The sequence below is a fragment of the Papio anubis genome, chromosome 19 (assembly GCF_008728515.1).
Source record: "Papio anubis isolate 15944 chromosome 19, Panubis1.0, whole genome shotgun sequence".
NCBI classification, from domain to species: Eukaryota; Metazoa; Chordata; class Mammalia; order Primates; family Cercopithecidae; genus Papio; species Papio anubis.
In genome coordinates this window covers 54780476-54801054 of record NC_044994.1, presented here as the reverse complement: position 1 = coordinate 54801054, position 20579 = coordinate 54780476, and the positions used below count along the sequence as shown (strand labels likewise).

Sequence of the window (20579 nt, the reverse complement as noted above, 5' to 3'; positions counted from 1 at the left end):
TCCCTACAAAAAGTAAAATAAAATTAGCCAGGTGTAGTGGCACACCCTGTGGTCCCAGCTACTTGGGAGGCTGAGGTGGAAGGATTGTCTGAGCCTCGGAAGTTGTACTGCTGCGCTCCAGCCTGGGTGGCAGAGTGAGACCACTATCTCAAAAATAAATAAACAAAATAGACACCAAGTTGCCTTTTAAAATTTTGTAGACCATAACCTAATAAATGGCTGAATGGGGTTATTGTCAAAATCCTTGTTATTTACAGAGTTGATTTGCATGATTTGGATCACCAATAAGAAGTTCCAATGTTAATTACCAGTTTGGCAGGAAAATATATCTTTGTCTCTTCTATTGTTTCTTCAGCATAATGTAAATCAACTATTTACAGTTTGATTTTAAAAATGTGAGTTGGGTTGCTTCACAATCTAGTTATTTTTAGTATTGCTAATATTTTATGTTTGTATGGTGTCATTGTGGAGTCTGCTTATTTCCCACAATACTTCTGTAATGGAGTAGGGCTGATGGTGTCTTTTTTATGGATAAGGAAACAGTAACAGTGACTTTACTAGAATCCACTCTTATTACATAACAGAGCTAGATTTTTATGTTGACTATTATAACTTTAAGATGGTCAAAGTTCTCAAATAAAATGTTTTGTTACTTCAGTAAACCTTGGAAAATTTATATTATCTTTTAACACATAAACTTTGATACTTACCTTAGCAAAGCAGTGCAGTGGCAAATGGGATAAGAAAGAACATGAGCCCAGGGAGTTATTTGTAAATGCAAATATATATTTGTCATTGATAAATTAGCATTTATCAATGGATCTTGGTGGCAATAATTACTGTGGTGTTTGCCTAAATGCAAATATACATTTGCATTTACAAATACATCATAATGTACTTAACTTGTAAGTACATTAAGAAGAGTACTAAGGCTTATTTCCATGATAAAGAGGAGATGTTTAAATCAAAGTGAACATCTGTAAATCTAAATATGCCATATATACTTTGACTCTGGATAGAATTTAAGATCTAACTGAAAGGAATTAAGTACTTGAAAAATGACTTATTTTGAGTAAATAAATGGGATACTTGGCCTTAGACTGGATCCTGTACTGCAGGACATGAAAAAGGGATAATAGGTAAATATTATGGACAATTTTAGTCAATAAATTTGACAATGTAGATGAAATGGACAAATGGATAAATTCCTTGAAAACTACAAAAGCTTACTTAAGAAGTAATATATAATCTGAATATCTATGTGTGTTTATATCTATATATATGAAGACATTGGATTTATGGTTAAAAACCTTGTCACAAAGAAAACCCCAAGCCAGTGGTTTCGTTGGTGAATTTTGTTACTCAATAAAGGAAGAAATAATACAAATTTTACACAAACTCTTCCAAAAAGTACAAGAAGGAACAGCATTTCCCAACTCATTGTCTGATACCAAAACCACAGAAAGATATAAGAAAAGAAAATTACAGTCTCATATCTTTCATAAACTTTGCTGCAAAAAATGATAAAATTTTAACTAAAACCAACAATATATAGAAAGGATAATACTTAATGACTAAGTGGGATTTATTCTGGGAATGTAAGATGCGTTTAACATTTGAAATTTGATCAATATTAATTCACCACATTAACAGGCCAAAGTAGAAAAATCAGATGATCGTAATTATCTCAGTAGATGCAACAAAAAGCATTTGACAAAATCCAACATCCATTCATGATTTGAAGCTGTCAGCATATTAGGAGTAAAAGGAAACTTCCTCAGCCTAATAGAGGGAATCTACAAAAACTTGGAAAACTGACAGCATTCATCCTAATACTGGAAACAAGGCAAGGATTTCTGCTGTAACCACTTCTATTCCACATCATACTGGAGGTTCTAGATAATACAAAAAGCATAAGATATAAATACATAAAAATTGACAAAGAAGAAGTACAATTGTCTTTATTCATAGATAACCTGATTATCTCCAGAAAGTTAAAAAGCATATACACAAAAGCCACCATAACAGTTGATCAGTGTTGCAAGGTACAGGGTCATTATATAAAAATCAATGTTGATTTAAGAATTAACAAGGAGAAATTGAAATAAAAAATAACAGTACAATAGTACCAAAAATATGAAAATTGTAAAGATGGGATTTAAAAATGATGTACATGACCTATACATTTGAAACTACAGAACATTGCTGAGGGAAATTGAAGAAGACCTGAATAAATGGAGAGTTATACTGTATTCCTGGACAGAGAGACTAAATATTGTTATCAATTCTTCCTCAGTTGGTCTATGGATTTAACTCCATTCCAAACAGAATGTCATCATGCTTTTTATAGATACTGACTTTGCTTCTGCAGCTTCCTTACCTCTCTCAGCCTTCATAGATTGAAGAGAGTTAGGGTCTTACTCTGAATTAGGCTTTGGCTTGAGGAAATGTTGTGACTGGTTTGATCTTCTATCCAGACCACTCAAATTTTCCTCATATCAGCAATAAGACTGTTTCACTTTATTATCATTCATGTATTCACTGGAGTAACACTTTTAATTTTCTTCAAGAGCTTTTCCTTTGCATCTATAAACTGGGTAACTGTTTAAAACCAGAGGCCTAACTTTCAGCCTATCGTGGCTTTCAAAATGCCTTCTTCACCAAGCTTAATCATCTCTAACTTCTGAGTTAAAATGGGAGACACATGAGTATTCCTTTCACTTGAACACTTAGGAGGCCATTGTAGGGTTATTAATTGCCCTAATTTCAATTTAGTTGTGTTTTGGAATAGCAAGGCCCAAGGAGAGGGAGAGAGATGGAGGATGGCCAGTTGGTGGAACAGTCAGAACACACACAACATTTATTAAGTTTGCTGTCTTATATGTAATTGTCTCAAAACAGTTACAATCATAACATCAAAGATCACTGATCACAGATCAACATAACTGACAATAGTAATGAAAATGTTTGAAATAATTGCAAGAATTACAAAATATGACACAGAGACATGAAGTGAGCACATATTGTTGGAAAAATAGCACCAATATACTTGCTCAATGCTGGGTCGCCTCAAACTGTCAATTTGCAAAAATAAATCTGCAAAGAGCAATCAAGTAAAGCACAATAAGATGTAATATGCCTGCATCTAGAATACATTAAGAACCATTATGATTCTGTAACAAGAAGACAATCTAATTAAAAAATTAAATCCATACAAATGGTAGATCAGTAAGCCTATGGAAAGATACTCAATAACATTAGTCATTAGGGAAATTATATTAAAATCACAACAAGCTACCAGTACACACCCACTTCAGATGAAGTTTAAAAGATTGACAATGCCAGGTGTTGCTGAGGATTAGCGCCACTGAAACTCTCATATATTGCTGGTGGGAATGTAAAGTTGTACAACAATTTTGGAAAACAACTAGTTTGTCAGTTTCTGAAAAAGTTAAACATGGCTTTTTAACTTGCAGCCTGGGCAACAGAGCAAGACTTTGTCTCAAGGAAAAAAAAAAGTTAAACATGTATTTACAATTTGACCTAGCCATTTTATTCCCAAGTGTTCACTGAAGAGAAGTGAAAGCAGTGACTCATGCCTGTCTCCTCAGCACTTTGGGAGGCCAAGGCAGGAGGATTGCTTGAGCCCAGGAGTTTCGGAAAAAAAAAAAAAAAAAAAAAAAAAAGAAGAAATGAAAGCACATGCCCACACATAAGCTGTTACATGATTCTTCATAGCAGCTTTATTTGAAATAGCCAAAAGCTTTTAGAAACAACACAAGTGTCTGTTAACATGAGCGTGAGTAAACAAATTGTGCTGTATCCATGCGATGGAATAATGCTCAATAATAAAAAGGAACAAATATGTATGATTCTAAAAGTATTTATGCTCAGTGGAAGAATTCAGATGAAAGAGAGTACATGATGCAGAAACAGATTTTTATAAAGTTCAAAAATGTAAACAAATCTATAGTGGTAGAAAATACATTAGTGGGCTGGGCACGGTACACCTATAATTCCAGCACTTTGGGAGGCCAAGGTGGGCAGATCACTTGAAGTCAGGAGTTCCAAGACCAGCCTGGCCAACATGGCAAAATCCTATCTGTACTAAAAATACAAAAATTAGCTGAGCCTGGTGGTACATGCCTGTAGTCCCAGCTACTCAGGTGGCTAAGGCATGAGAATTGCTTGAACCTGGGAGGTGGAGGTTGCAGTGAGCTGAGATCATGCCACTGCACTCCAGCCTGGGTAGCAAAGTGAGACCCTGTCTCAAAAACAAGCAAAAAAAAATTTAGTGGTTGTCTAGGAAATGGGGTGATGTTGGATTACAAAGACTCATAAGAAAACTTTTAGGGTTGATGAGTTTGTTCCTTATGATAGTGATTATTACACTTTATGTACAGTTTTTTGGTCAATTATGCCTCAGTAAAGCTATAAAAATGCCATAAAGAACATTATTGGATCACTTCACACAATTGGAATATGGATGGTAGATTAAATATTACATTGATGCTGAATTTACTGAATTGATACCTATAACGTAGGTATATAAGAGAGTATCATTATTCCTACAGAGTAATTTCTAGGTATTTGACGTATTTAGGAATAAAGAGTCCTGGTGTATATAACTTATCCTAAAATGGTTCAGAAACAATGTTATGTGATCAGATATATACAGAGAAAAAGGATAAAGCACAGAGGCAAGGCTGGAATAGAGCAAAGCAGAGAAGGAGTGGGAAAAAAAGAACGACTCGGGAAAATGTTAACATTAGGTGAATATGCTAAGGGGTATGCAGGTGTTTGTACCATTCTTGTAACTTTAAGTTTGAAATTATTTTCAAATAATATTTATTAAAGATATTAAAAATGTGTAATAAAGAAAGCGTGGTTACTTACAATGATTCCATAGTTGGGACATAAAATGTAATAACCAGAAAGAAAAGTTGGTATATTGAACTTAATCAGATTTTTTTCTTTTTTTTTTGAGACGGAGTTTCGCTCTTGTTGTCCAGACTGGAGTGCAATGGTGCAATCTTGGCTCACCACAACCTCTGCCTCCCGGGTTCAAGCAATTCTCCTGCCTCAGACTCCCAAGTGGTTGGGATTACAGGCATGTGCTACCACGCCCTAATTTTGTATTTTTAGTAGAGTTGGGGTTTCTCCATTTTTGGTCAGGCTGGTCTTAAACTCCTGACCTCAGGTGATCCACCCACCTTGGCCTCCCAGAGTGCTGGGATTACAAGTGTGAGCCACTGCACCTGGCTGAACTTAATCAGAATTTAAAAGTACTGTTTTTTTATAGACACCGTTAAAAAAATGAGAAGGGATAAAAAGATGAGATTAAAAAATGTCCATTAAACATGTGAAAAGTTGCTCATCATCATTGATCAGGGAAGTGTAAATTTCACAATATATTATCTACAATAAGTTATCACTACACTTCTATTGTGTGTGTGTATATATATATGTATATATATATATAGAGAGAGAGAGAGTGTGTGTGTGTTACGGAGACTTTGTTTTTTTTTTTTTTTTGAGACAGATTTTTACTCTGCTGACCAGGCTGGAGTGCAGTGGTGCGATCTTGGCTCACTGCAGCCTCTGCCTCCCAGGTTCAAGCGATTCTCCTGCCTCAGCCTCCCGAGTAGCTGAGACCACAGGTGTGTACCACCATACCTGGCTAATATTTGTATTTTTAGTAGAGGTGGGGTTTCACCACATTGGCTAGGCTGGTTTTGAACTCCTGACCTCAAGAAATCCACCCACCTCGGCCTCCCAAAGTGCTGGGATTACAGGCATGAGCCACCATGCCTGGCCAACTTTGAATATATATATATATACACACACACACACACACATCTATATCTATATATAGATAGATAGATATATCTATATATGTGTGTGTCTATATAGAGAGAATATATCTCTATCTATCTATCTATCTATCTATCTATCTATCTATCTATCTATCTATCTGTCTATCTAGAGAGTGCTCCTGCTCTCTGTCAATAACAAGGCGTACAGGAGAGAAAAAGGTATCAATCTGTGTTCTTAAGGAGCTTACATTCTAGTGGAGGAGATACACTAAATAAATATTTATTTTATTTTAGTTTTTACTTTAAGTTCTGAGATACATGTGCAGAATGTGCAGGTTTGTTACATAGGTATACATGTGCCATGGTGGTTTACTGCACCTATCAACCTGTCATCTAGGTTTTAAGCCCCGCATGCATTAGGTATTTGCCCTAATGCTGTTCCTTCTTTTGTTCCCCACCCTGCCGAGAGGCCCTGGTGTTTGTTGTTCCCTTCTCTGTGTCCATGTGTTCTCATTGTTTAACTCTCATGAGTGAGAACACGTGGTATTTGGTTTTGTGTTCCTGTGTTATTTTGCTGAGAATGATGGCTTCTTGTTTCATCTATGTCCCTGCAAACGACATGATCTCATTCTTTTTTATGGCTGCATAATATTCCACAGTGTATATGTGCCACATTTTCTTTATCCAGTCTATCATTAATGGGTGTTTGGGTTGGTTCAAGTCTTTGCTGTTGTAAATGGTGCTGCAGTAAACATATGTGTGCATGTGTCTTTATATAGAATGATTTATAATCCTTTGGGCATATACCCAGTAATGGGATTGCTGGGTCAAATGGCATTTCTGGTTCTAGATCCTTGAGGAATTGCCACATTGTTTGCCACAATGGTTGAACTAATTTACACTCCCACCAACAGTGTAAAAGTGTTCCTATTTCTCTACAGGCTTACCACTAAATAAATATTAACAATAGCTACAGAATGTGTGATTGTTTGGATCAAAGAAGATGGAGGAGGGGCCTACTTCAGAGTAATCAGAGGAACCTTTAGTTGATGACATTTGAGAAGGTGCGTGAAAGACGAGAAGAAGCCTGCTGCAGGGTAGAGCCAACCAGAGCCCAATAATAGTTTGCCTGCAACCAATACGTTTCCCTGGCTGCTAGACTTTCAGTGCTAAATGCAAGAAGGTCCTGCGCAAACTCAGAGTAGCCCAGCTCCTCCACTTGTGCTCTCCATTCCATCCCCTCTTGCTATCCTGAGAATTTAACTCCAGCTTTCTGCTGCATCATTCATATCGTTCTATATTCTAGATTATTCCTTGGTGCACAAATCTTCTAGTCTCTAATAGCTTAGGAAAACCCTTTACTGACCCTACATCAATTGTTATTTTTCTTCTTTTCTTCAAAGTTAGTATTCTCCCAAAGAGTTGCGCTCATTCCACTCTTACTCCCTCACCTCCCATTTACTTTTCAAACAACCACTTTAATGGGACTCAGCCCACACGACTGTTTAAACTTCTCAGTAAAGTTAACAAGAACTCCAAGCTCCCAGATTACTCATTACTGTCCTTACTCCAGCCTTTAAGCGGATCTGACAGTTAACCACACCCTTCACACTTGAATCACTGTTCTTTTAACTTCAAGGGTCCCTCTCCTGGTTTTCCTTCTACTTCACTGGCTAATTTTTTTCTGTCTCTAGTAGTGGCTTTCTCTAGGTCATTCTTGTAGTTAGGAACTCCTCTCTTGAGTTTCACAGCAACTCTCTGCCTTTTTATTATGACATCTCGAGCTTAAATTTAATATATCAAAAAGGAAATGCTCAATACTTTCTCCCTCAGCTTTACGTCCCGCCATGTCCTGTAAGGAAATATTTTCCTTCTGCAAGTTAAAGACCATTCACATGCCCAAACCAGAAATCTGGAAGTCATTTTTTACCTCTTTACCCATATTCTTTTATTGAAGCCGCAGGTCTTTGTTTTGTGTTGCTATAACAGAATACCTGAAACTGGGTAATATATAAAGAAAAGAGGTTTATTTAGTTCACAGTTCTACAGGCAAGGAAGTTAAAGGGCATGGACCAGGCTTCTAGTGAGGGCTTCTGTGCTTTGTTATAACATTGCAGAGAAGAACAAAGGGGATGTGAACATGTGTGAAGAGGGACTGAGCAGGAGGAGGAACCTCACTTTACAACAACCCACTTGTGAGAACGTGAGTTAATCCATTCCCGGAGAACTAATCCCTCGGCTCCAGAGTGAGAACTCAGTGCTGTGAGAATAGCACCAGCCCATTCATGTGGGATCCAACCGTGTGACCTAAACACCTCTCACTAGGCCCCACCGCCGATCACAGCCACAATGGGGTCAAATTTCAACATGCCTTTTGGTGGGGAAAAGCGCAAACCATAGCAGCCTTCCTTCCTCATCTCCCTCCAAAGTATAACTCAGTCATCAACTTCCTTCTGTTAACTTCCACTGCACTAATTTATACTAATCAACAATAATCTCTTTCTTGACCTATTTTACATACTAACTAGCTTTCTAACAGTCTCCTTGATTCATTTCTTTACCTACTACAATCTGCTCTCTACATTCAGCCAGTGTAATTAATATATATATTAACATATACATAATAATGATTATATGTGATAATAGTCAACATTATGTATTACTGTGTGATATGGTTTGGCTCTGCGTCCCCACCCAAATCCCATCTCGAATTGTAATCGCCACGCGTTGGGGGAGGGACCTGGTGGGAAGCGATTGAATCATGGAGTGGATTTCCCCCTTGCTGTTCTCCTGATAGTGAGTGAGTTCTCATGAGATCTGGGTGTTTGAAAGTCTGTGGCACTTCCCACTTTGCTCACTTTCTCTTTTGCTCTGCCATGGTAAGGTGTGCTTGCTTCTCCTTTGTCTTCTGCCATGACTGTAAGTTTCCTGAGGCCTTGAAGTCATGCTTCCTGTTAAGCCTGTGGAACTGTGAGTCAGTTAAACTTTAAATTGCCCAGTTTCAGGTGGTTCTTCATAGCAATGTGAAAATGGACTAATACATTATGTTATATATTATAGTATGAAATATGTGTAAAAATATGTCTGCAGCAGAGACAGTGATATTTACCATATATTTCCTCAGTTTTCCATATTTTCCAGCTTCTTGTAATTAAGTAATCTACATGATTGCCTCTGGTCAATATCCAATGTTTATTTTAAACAAAACTGATTGTGTACCCATGTTCATAGTATCATTCACAGTCACCAAAAGGTGTGGGCAACTCCAATGTCTATGAATAAGTGACTAGATAACCAAAATGTGGTATATACATGCAATGGTCTGATTTCAGTTTTAAAAAGGAAAGCAATTCTGATATGCTACAAGATGGATAAAACTTGAGGACATTATGCTAAGTAAAATAAGCTAATCAAAAAAGAACAAATACTGTATAATTTCACTTGTATGAAGTAGCAAGAATAATTATACTCATAGAAATAGAAAGTAGAACAGTGGTTCCCCAGCATTAGGGCAGCAGGGAATGGAGAGTTGTTTAATGGGTATAAAGTTGCAGTTTTGAAAGATGAAAAGTTCTGGAGGTTGGTTGTACAACACTCTGAATATATTTAACACTACAGAACTCTGTGCTTTAAAATGTCTAAAATGGTAAATGTTATATGAATTTTTAAACAATTTTTAAAAATGTTTTATGTTCTAGAAACAGTATTATGTCTCAGTCTTGGGCAAAGTGAGGTGAGTTATAGCCTTTGGAGACCTATAATTTTGAACATAGATGTTCCTTAGAAGCTAAATCTTTTTAAACAGAGGATGATAAACCTGGAGGGTAAATTTAGATATAGATACTTTTACATTTCTTCTTCGTATTCTCTGAGGGAATTTTAAGTAGTTGGCTCAACAAAATGCTCTTGAAACAAAATTGAAAACAAAAAATACCATGTGCCACAAAGGTAACTAATCTAGATTTCTTCGGGGACCAGAACACCCTGCAAATATTAGCTTTGAAAATAACGTAATAAAGTTTATCTCCAACAGGAAAATACAACTGGGTCAGGTTTATTATTAGGTGTACCATAGTCCTTTTTTCACTGGGACCTCTGTGTTGTCTCTAGAGTAGAAAAGGTCTAATGTCTAAAAGAGCTCTACTATAATAATCAAAACAAAAGAGCAAGCCATGAAAAACTGTAACTAGGAAATCAGTACACACCCTTACTGGCTAGCAGGCAAGCAAATAAAAACGGATATAAATTTAAAGTACCATAATATGACTGACACACTAAAAAGATTACTGTCAATGTTCAGAACTTTCAGATTTGGGTAAACATTTATTTACACGTTTTTAATGGAATTTTAAATTGGTTTGGAAATTTGAAGAATTTTTCACAATCATTGAATCTTTAATTCTACATTGAGAATATATTTAAGAAAATAAGACAAAGATATTCAGAATTATTTTACATTCACATTGATAGTTTAGCATTTAATAATATTCATTAGGTTGTTTAGTAAAAATACATAAAGTTTACTTTTTAAAAAAATTAAGTACAGTGATTATTATTCTAAACTGCCTCAGAAAATAGAACGTTGATTTGTAGTAGCACCAAAGAGGGGAGGGAATATGCTATACAACACGTGAAGCTTCTCTTTGTCGGTTAGCTATGAGATGCAAAATAGCATCTACTCACTAAGGAACTTTTGTACTTCGTAGAATATCTTTGATATTTAGTTGACCCTTGGTTCTCAGAAAATAAGTGGCTTGTAATTTGACCTTTTGCTCTATCATATTTTCTTTTTTATAATCTGCTTGACTTTGATGAGTGTTTTTCCAATGTTTCATTTGTTTTTGCAAGGTATTTTGCCATCCTTTCCTTCCATGATGTGATTCTTCAGGCCAAGAAGAAAAAGATGTGTCTGTAGTTAAAATTACCTCATCCTTGGTGTTTTTCAGTCTAGGATCACTATATGTAACTAATGCCATTACATTACAAGTAAGACAAATTCCAATACTTTTTTTTTTTTATCTCCTTAACCTGCAGAGATTCACCAACAATAGCAAATTACAGACTGGCTTGGAAAACACTCCCATGTTCCATTGGTATCTTCTTTTACAGTATTATTTAAATGTTTCATATTGCTTTGTTTTTCTTCCTTAAGTATTTGTAAGTTCATCAGCTCTGTGATGAACTTACAGAGAACTGGATATTCTCTATGGTACCCCAGCATCCAATTATGCATGTGATGTATGCACAAAACATTTTTATTGAGTGGACAAAATGTAACCTTTTTGATTGATTCAGGGAACTAAAATAAAATGATTCTTTAATAAGTACAGATTTTCTGAAGCACAGATGAAATTTAACTTCATATGATTCTGTCAAATGTGATAGAATGCACGTTTCCTGCTCAATGTGGTAATAGTCAAGAGAGCCAGAATACCCCTGAGCTGATTACCAAAGTAAGAAGAAAAAATCACAAATATTTGAATAATTTAAATCAATGCACAAACATCTAAATAATTATAACTGATTTAAATAATTAAAAATCCCTTATTGGTAATGATTGTCATATGGACAACCAAGAGTTGCACAAGTTATATTTTCTTTTTGTACGATTTGACTTGGCTGAACGCTAACTCTTTTTAGGACTGATTTAATTATTTATTTGTTCTTTGGTTCTGTGTTAATTTTTATGAGCTTATTATGGACTTAAATTCATTAGAATTTATTTGTCCCAATTACTTATTATACTTGAACTTTTTCTTTTTGCTTGGATGTACTTTATTATGTATTTGATTTCAGTATTATGTCACATTATTAAATAGTGCTTATTGTTACCACCACAAATGAAAGTAAAGTTGTGAGTTATATAATAATTAAAAATATATGTTTAATCTACTTGTAATCATCAAAATATGTGAAAATACATATGATTGCATTAAGATTTACCCCAATTTAATTTTGTTCCCTCTTTCAGCTGTCCTTGAAGACTAATTAGTTACACTGGATATGCTGCTGTTCTTTACTTTGGGATTGCTTATACATTTTGTGTTCTTCGCCTCCATCTTTGACATTTATTTTACATCTCCTTTGGTTCATGGAATGACTCCTCAGTTTACACCATTGCCCCCTCCAGCGAGAAGATTAGTGTTGTTTGTTGCTGATGGCCTTCGAGCAGACACACTTTACGAATTAGATGAAAATGGGACCTCTAGAGCACCGTTTATTAGGTAAGCATGTACACTCATAAGAGACATCTCTTAGGTAAGCATGTACACTCATAAGAGACATCTCTTAAAATGTTATTCAGAGTTAAGTCAACTGCAAAATATCTTGCTGTTTATCATATACTGGGCACAGGGGTGATGATGAGAAAGAGAATAGGGCACTTGTACATTTGCCTTTGTCTTATGGATCAGCACTAGATGCCACTTTATTTCCTCCTAGGTGTTATTTCTGGTATTGTTGAAGCTGATAACGGCGAATTGAAATGGATAGGCTTAGCTGCTTAAGCTAACTTGTCCTAATTTCCCAAATGTGGCGCAGGACTCACTATATTATTTTTTTCTTAAAAAATAAATCTGCTGGCCGGGCATGGTGGCTCACGCCTATAATCCCAGCACTTTGGGAGGCCAAGGCGCGTGGATCACCTGAGGTCGGGGGTTTGAGACCAGCCTGACCAACATGGAGAAACCCCGTTGCTACTAAAAATACAAAAAATTAGCTGGGCGTGGTTGCGCATGCCTGTAATCCTAGCTATTCGGGAGGCTGAGGCAGGAGAACCTAGGAGGCAGAGGTTGCAGTGAACCGAGATGGCGCCATTGCACTCCAGCTTGGGCAACAAGAGCCAAACTCCATCTCAAACAAACAAACAAAAAACCAAAAAAGAAAAAAATCTGCTGATTTTACAAAATAAAGACAAGCATAAATATTAATGAATTACTAATTTCAACGATGTTTAGGTAGAAAATGTAGACTTCACATTAAAAACACAACCTTCCGTAAAAGAATATAGAGCCCTTTCATGTTTATATCACTGTTTAATGTAACTTTGGCTTCTATTAAGTCACTTTAAAAAGAAATATTTAATTTCTTGGACTTACAAAGGGCCTACAAACAATTGCTCTTTTTCTGATTAGTGGCAACTCCTGAAAGACCTTCTAATGCTGTTGTGGAGAGATTAAAATCAAATTCGAGAGGAAATTTCTCTAACATGTTGTGTCTTCCCCCCATCCTCATCTGTCATCATTACCTACTGTCACTTTACTCTGTTTTCTTTCTCTTTTTTTTTGAGACAGAGTCTCGCTCTGTCAGCCAGGCTGGAGTGCAGTGGCGCAATCTCAGCTCACTGCCAGCTCAACCTCCCAGGTTCACGCCATTCTCCTGCCTCAGCCTCCGGAGTAGCTGGGACTACAGGTGCCTGCCACCACACCCAGCTAGTGTTTTGTATTTTTAGTAGAGACCGGGTTTCACAGTGTTAGCCAGGATGGTCTCGATCTCCTGACCTCATGATCCGCCCGCCTCAGCCTCTCAAAGTGCTGGAATTACAGGTGTGAGCCACCACGCCTGCCCTGTTTTATTTTTCTTTATAGTACTTACAATCATGAAAGTTCCATGAGATTGGGAACTTATCCACTACTTTATCTCCAGTTCCTATAACATAATGGGCAATTAACAAATATTTGTTGACAGCTAGAAGAATGGATAAACTCGAATGCTGTGTTGAATTTTCAGAACTAAATTTATGATAGCTCAAAGAGATGCATGACATATTGAGGGATAAAAATAAATAAAAGAGTGACTCAAGTCAATAGAGGAATATTGTGGGAAAATAAGATCAAACCAAGGTTAAGTACAGTACACAAAAATGTGTAACAAATTTCAGAAATAATTGAAGTATTTGGGTGAATTTCTTAATTGCCAAAGGAGAGAGAGAAATATGCTTCATTTCAAAATTAAGATGATGAAAATATACTGGTAAAATATAGTCAACTTTTTCTGGTGGCACTTGTTTCTCCTTTGGATCTTATGGAAACTCTGTGGGCTCAAACAGTTGATGTTTTGTGTTGTGTGCCATTGTATATTTACAATGTCAGGAATCTTCTAGCTTCTTCTAAGCCTGTTTTTGAAAGGTTTTTTTTGTTGTTGTTGTTGTTTGTTTTGAGACGGAGTCTCACTCTGTCACCCAGGCTGGAGTACAATGGTGCGATCTTGGCTCACTGCAACCTCTGCCTCACAGGTTCAAGCAATTCTCCTGCCTCAGCCTCCTGAATAGCTGGGATTACAGGCCCATACCACCACGCCTGGCTAATATTTGTATCTTTAGTAGAGATGAGGTTTCACCATGTTGGCCAGGCTGGTTTTGAACTCCTGACCTCCACCTGCCTCGGCTTCCCAAAGTGCTGGGATTAAAGGTGTGAGCCACTGAGCCTGGCTCAAAATTTGTTTTTTAAAAATGTGATCTAAACTAATGTTTTTAAATACAGTATCTAAACTAATGCTTTTAAATAGAGTATCCACATTTCTTTATACCTCCCCTTTCTATTTAAGTCCAGTTTTCATTATATAACTCAAGAAGTTAAAGAATATTTCTCTGTTAATATTTGGTCCAGTGGTTTTGAAACTGTTTACTTATTATGTATGTATTTCACCAAAACTGCTTTTATTATTAGGTAAGTCAGTAGTAAAAGAACTGACACTAGTAGTTATAAATATTTTACTTTAGAATGTATTGAGAGGCAGATATTTATATTGAAAAATGTTAGTGATGAGTTTACTATTTTATAACTTATTGCTCTGCTGGCCTTTCACCTGTAATAGCATCACTTGTAGTTTTGTTTTCTTCCCCAAATTTTGCAAATCACTGTGATACAACTTAAATAATGTTGACATCTTTTAGCAAAATAATCTTTCTGCCTGTTTTAGTCTCAAATTTGGGGATATAATTTAACTCCTAATTAGGAGTGTAGCCATTTTCCCTCCTCTTAGTTTTTATTTTAAGAATTTTTCAACTAAACAAAAGTTGAAAGGATTATGTGATGAACATCTGTATACCCTTTACCTGATATGACAATTTTAACCTTTTTTCATAATTGCGTTCACCCTCTCCTGGCCCCTCTGCCACCCCCACCACAGCGGTGCCCATGTATATGTACCTAGTTTTAATTATTTTTTCCTTAACAATTTGAAAGCAAGAAACTTTACCCCAAACACTTCAGCCTATATCTCTTAAATAACCACAATACTATTATCACACCTAATGCAATTTAACATTGATATCATAATATATGTTTTATCTCTATATAACAAGCCATCTCTATTTTGTGGCTTAAACCAACAATCATGTATTTTGTTTCATGATTCTGTGCCGTGGTTGAGTGGTTCTTCGTTTGGTCTTACATCAGCAAATTCATGCTGCTTCATTCAGCTGGTAGATGCTTGGAATGGGCTCAGCTGGAATTTGAAAGATTCCTTTCCTTCTTAAGTTTTGACTTACTTTTTTGCTTTTGATTCCTTCTCTAATAATCTTATGTTTCTAAAGCTTTATATGAGAGTATCTAATCATAGTCTGTGTTAACTATTTGTCTTTAATATCTTTTAGGAATATCATAATGCATGAAGGCAGCTGGGGCATATCTCATACACGTGTGCCAACAGAATCTCGGCCAGGTCATGTAGCTCTGATAGCTGGGTTTTATGAAGATGTCAGCGCAGTTGCCAAAGGTATTGTGTATTTGGACAATCTTATTAAATGAAACATCTGTCAAATAAATATTAGTCCTTTACCACTTAATCATGTCACAAAGTGAAGGTATGTTTTGAGATACTTTGGACAAATGTTTTAGCATGCCTTACTGACATGAACACCCACTGGTATTGACTCCAGAATGATGCTTTAGTATTTCATTATCCTGTGTTATTGAAAGAATTTGGGTTGGATGGAAGCATAATTTTCCTAGATATTATTCTTGAAAGTTCAAAAATAATTTTATATTTCATTAAGAAGTAAATTATCTATTGTTAGTTTTTTTAAAATAGTCGTGTAATATACATAATATAAAATCTACTATTAGTTTTGCATTTTTCACTGACTAATTGTTATTATTTGAAGAATAGTTCTTTAGGGGCTTATTGTACCATGTATATATTACTATTACTGCTTGCTTGCTTTCTGAAGGATGGAAGGAAAACCCTGTAGAATTTGATTCTCTTTTTAATGAAAGTAAATACACATGGAGCTGGGGAAGCCCAGATATCCTGCCTATGTTTGCCAAAGGTAAGAGTTGCTGATTATGTTTCCTCCGATAGTAAATAGGGAATAAGTCAATATGGTAGTTTTCTGTTTTTATATACATACTGTATTTGTTAATTTTTACACATATTTTTACATGTTTAACATTTCTGAAATAGGGATATTTAATTACAGTGATAGATGTGTCTGTTTAATTGGCATTGTTTTTTTCCTTCTTAGTTATACTTGAAATATTGGTACATCATACAGTTAGATAGTATTTTGGATTCAATTAAATGGTATATGGCTCTATCACTTAACAGCTATATAATCTTGAGCAATTTATATAATCTCTCTGAGGTTCAATTTCCTTTTTATAAAATGTGATAATATTAGTTTCCGTCTCATAGATTTATTTTTAGAATTAAATTATGTAATTCATGTGAAATATTTAGCATAGCACTTTTCACATAACTTCATTATAAATGGTGATGTTGAGGCGTGGTTCATTATACTTTGGCAAATCATTTTAAAAGTTAGTGGATATTCATATGAAGATTTAAACATTGGCCGGGCACAGTGGCTCACACCTGTAATCTCAGCACTTTGGGAGGCTAAGGCAGGTGGATCACTTGAGCTCCAGAAGTTGGAGACCAGTCTGGGCAACAAGGTGAGACCCACATCTCTACAACAAACAAAAAGTTGGCTAAGTGTGGTGGCATGTGCCTGTAGTCCCAACTACTCAGGTGCCTGAGGTGGGAAGAGCACTTGAGAGCCTGGGATGTTGAGGCTGCAGTGAGCCATGATTATGCCACTGCACTGGCAACAGAGCAACACCATGTCTCAAAAAAAAAACAAAAGATTTAAGTGTTAAAATGTATAGTTATAATTCCTATTTTAATATATTGAATATGCCATATATTTTGGCATTTAATATAGATGGCATTTAACATATAATTTATTTAAATTGATATTTAATATATTGAATATAGCATTTAGATTTGTTGTTTATATGCATGATTCTGCAAACATTGGGACATCTCTTAATTAGAAAATTCATTTATATTATTTTCTAAAATCAGTTGGATGAATTTCATGTCATTAAATGCTTTTAAGTGGAAACAGAATGATTGATCATTTCACTTATCAGAAAGGATTTGTAACATACTTAGTCATGAGTATAATTAAAATAATGGGAACTATTGAAGATTATTACGTGTCCAGGAAGCAAAATATATATTGAGAATTTTACAGATGATAGTCATAGAACATTATTATACTGGGTGGACCAAAGAGCCCCAAACTGTTTGCCATTTATATATTGCCTTCTTTGGAAAGCAGTTTAGTTTTTTTGGGAGTTGGTGGTGGTAAGGGTAGATTAAGTTGCTATGGCTTATCAAACTAACATTCTTGTTTCTGGCTACAATGGATGAGACAGGACCAATAATTGAATTAGAGATAGTCTAATAGGAATGTTCCATATCTTATGGTAAACAACAAACCCAGTCAGACCTTTTTATTTGGGATGTGGGAAGTAGAATGGCTGAGCTGTGGAATAGGGTCATTAGAGCTGAACTGGTGCTTTAAAGATTGTATTAGTTTATTGTATCTCTTTCTTTTTGTTTTTGTTTTTGTTTTTCTTTTTTTGAGACGGAGTTTTGCCCTTGTTGCCGAGGCTGGAGCACAGTGGAAAAATCTCAGCTCACTGCAACCTCCGCCTCCTCGGTTCAAGTGATTCTCCTGCCTCAGCCCCCTGAGTAGCTGGGATTACAGGCCCACATACACCACACACCACATCTATTTTTAATAGAGATGGGGTTTCATCATGTTGGCCAGGCTGGTTTTGAACTCCCGACCTCAGGTGATCCACCTGCCTCGGCCTCCCAAGATACAGGAATTACAGGTGTGAGCCATCACGCTAGTCATATCTCTTTCTTATCACCTGCAAGAGCCTATCAAACTCAGAAATTCACTAAACTGATTAGATTCTTAATACAGTCTTGCAAATGTATGAGATTATTATATCTGTTGACCCCTTCAAACTCTTTGGCAATAAGCAATATTTATTCTCTTATAAGTTGAGAAAAATACGCATAGTTTATGAATAAGAGAAGTGAAATATTTGAATTTTCTTCTTATGTTAAGAAGGTTTGTACACCACACATCTTCATCTATTTTAGATTGTAGCATTCTAAGGGGCACACATGTTTTGAATGGTTTAATCCTTAAAGGGAGACAACTATTGTGCTTATTTTTGTTATATTGCTTATTAGAGTTGTGATTTTGGTGTGTTAATTAACATATAGTGAATCTGTGAAATTAAAATATGTTATTTTTGAGGACAAAAAGCAATAGTATACATTAAAGTATGTAGCATGGTCCATAGGACATAATATACATAAATGTTAATTATTCCTCCCATTTTTCTCTTCCCCATCATAATGAACAATGCTTTGTGAAAATTCTGGTTACTCACAAAAATCTGTGAATGACTATCTCATACTTTATGATAGTTTAAAAGATTTTGTAAAAAAATTGTTTTTTCCAAATTTCCTTTTCAGGTGCTAGTGGAGACCACGTTTATACATACAGTTATGATGCTAAAAGAGAGGATTTTGGTGCTCAAGATGCAACAAAACTGGATACGTGGGTTTTTGATAATGTTAAGGTTTGTGCTATTGAGTGGTTAATATACAAAAAACATATTTTTATCTGAAGTATTGGAGACTGTATTTCAAGTTTTTTCTGTTTGCATGAGCTTTAAAAGTTTTATATTGTAGCATACTGTTCTGAATTCTAAGATTTAATTATAAAAAATTACACATTCTAAATAAACAAGAGAAGTTTTAAACTTCTTTGTTTCTATTAGTAAAATGAGCCCTAGATTAGGATTTAGGAAACCTGTTTTTCATTTCTAGTTTGTGATTCATCCTGGGTAAATTTTGATCTTTCATTGACCTTGGAATCATTCTCTTGTAGTAATGGACCATGTGAGATATATGAAAGCCTTTGGGAAAATGCTGTTCAAATAGAATACATTTATAATAACAAAGTGTATGATTTAAAAAAAATTATACTTTAAAGAAAAATTAGATAAGCAGATTATATAAGCAAAAACAAATTAGCAAATTGATCATAATAAAAATCTATGGTTTCTTTAAGTACTAGAGTTTTTTGAACATTTTATAGTGACAATTATCATAGTTTCATGAGGAATACAATATAATTTATATTCTCAAAAATTGTGTGAAAATCTCAATTGTGGACATTGTCTCTCTTCTTTTACCAGTGCATTATTCCTCATCTCCAAATAACAACTCATAATTCATCCATTATAAGAGGCTTTGATTGACACTTCTTTTTTCTAATAGTGTCTTTTGAACTGACTTTGTGGACTTCTCCATGATATAGCCATTTTTGTTTGTGAATGTACTCCTCAGTATATATCTGCCTTTTTCTTTGTATTTGCTTAGCAGAAATTGAGTGCTCTAAAATCCATGGCTAAACCCTATTTTTTTCCAAGGATCTTTTCCCTTGAAATTTTCTTTTTACTTTTAATGTATACTTTTGTCAACAGGGAAAACTTTCATCTTAAATAAAATCTCTTTGAGAAAATGATTAGCAAATTATTTCGCTAATCATCACTTCTTAACATAATGTACTAATATTAATATCTGCATGAAAGCCTTTGGCTTCTAATTTCGTGTGTGTAGCTAAAATCCCTCCAAAATCATGGAATTGATTCCTTGCGAATGTACATACTTAGCTGGTAGCTGGCCTGGTTTCATGTCTTTCTTCCTTTCTTTATTTCAACACTACTAGTCTTGACATGGTAGTGGACAGAAAAAAAGATTTGCACATGACTTCTTCATAAAATATGGTAGATATATATTAATCAAGTTATAATGAAAATATGAAGTCATCAGCATTGGTAAGTGATGTGAAGGAAAAATACAGACCAAGAATGTATCTTCAGAAAATTCTAATCTGGACTGTTAGGGGAAGCCTAAGAGGTTTGAGATAATCTCAGAACAGGTATAGGAGACAAAGAAATGGGTAGGGATGGATTGGTATGGAAAGGTATTTCAGGCCAGCAGCATTATGTAAATCTTGGTCAAGAGTCAGCATAATGGATTTGAGGAAGTGAAAGAAGGGAGGTTAGTGTGGCAGGAGGACTGCCTGGGAGCCAGGTCTCAGAAGAGGCTAGAGAGTGAGTTAAGGGTTTTACTTCATATCCTGGCTAGAGACTCATGCTTAATTCAAACCAAACAGTTTCCAGATCCATGCAGTTTTCTACTCACCTGTTTTTTGTAATTGTGGTAAAAAAAAAATACATATGCAAAATACAGAATTTACTATCTTAAGCATTTTAAGTGTTTGCAGACAGTCCCCAGCTTAACAGTGGTTTAACTTTCGATTCTTTTGACTTTCCACCAGTGCAAAAGCCATACGTATTTAGTATAAACCATACATTGAGTACCCATACAACCATTTTGGTTTTTACTTTCAGTATAGTATTCAAAAATTACATGAAATAG

General features: G+C 35.4%; 1 protein-coding gene across 11 annotated transcripts in view; it reads left to right on the top strand.

Annotated features, from left to right (window-relative positions):
• The window catches only part of PIGN (phosphatidylinositol glycan anchor biosynthesis class N), a 138027-nt gene that overhangs the window by 13919 nt on the left and 103529 nt on the right, over positions 1 to 20579 (top strand). For 6 of the 11 annotated variants that reach the window (XM_003914445.5, XM_017951821.3, XM_009192841.4 and 3 more), the window contains exons 2-5: positions 11788 to 12040; positions 15412 to 15533; positions 15988 to 16086; positions 18603 to 18709. In XM_003914445.5, coding sequence (XP_003914494.4) covers positions 11820 to 12040; positions 15412 to 15533; positions 15988 to 16086; positions 18603 to 18709 — 549 coding nt within the window. In that variant the 5' untranslated portion in view covers positions 11788 to 11819. Of the gene's footprint in view, positions 1 to 6757; positions 6881 to 10664; positions 10803 to 10850; positions 10910 to 11787; positions 12041 to 15411; positions 15534 to 15987; positions 16087 to 18602; positions 18710 to 20579 lie in introns of all 11 variants that reach the window. The other 5 variants (XM_021930195.2, XM_017951818.3, XM_017951820.3 and 2 more) reach the window with 3 other exon arrangements.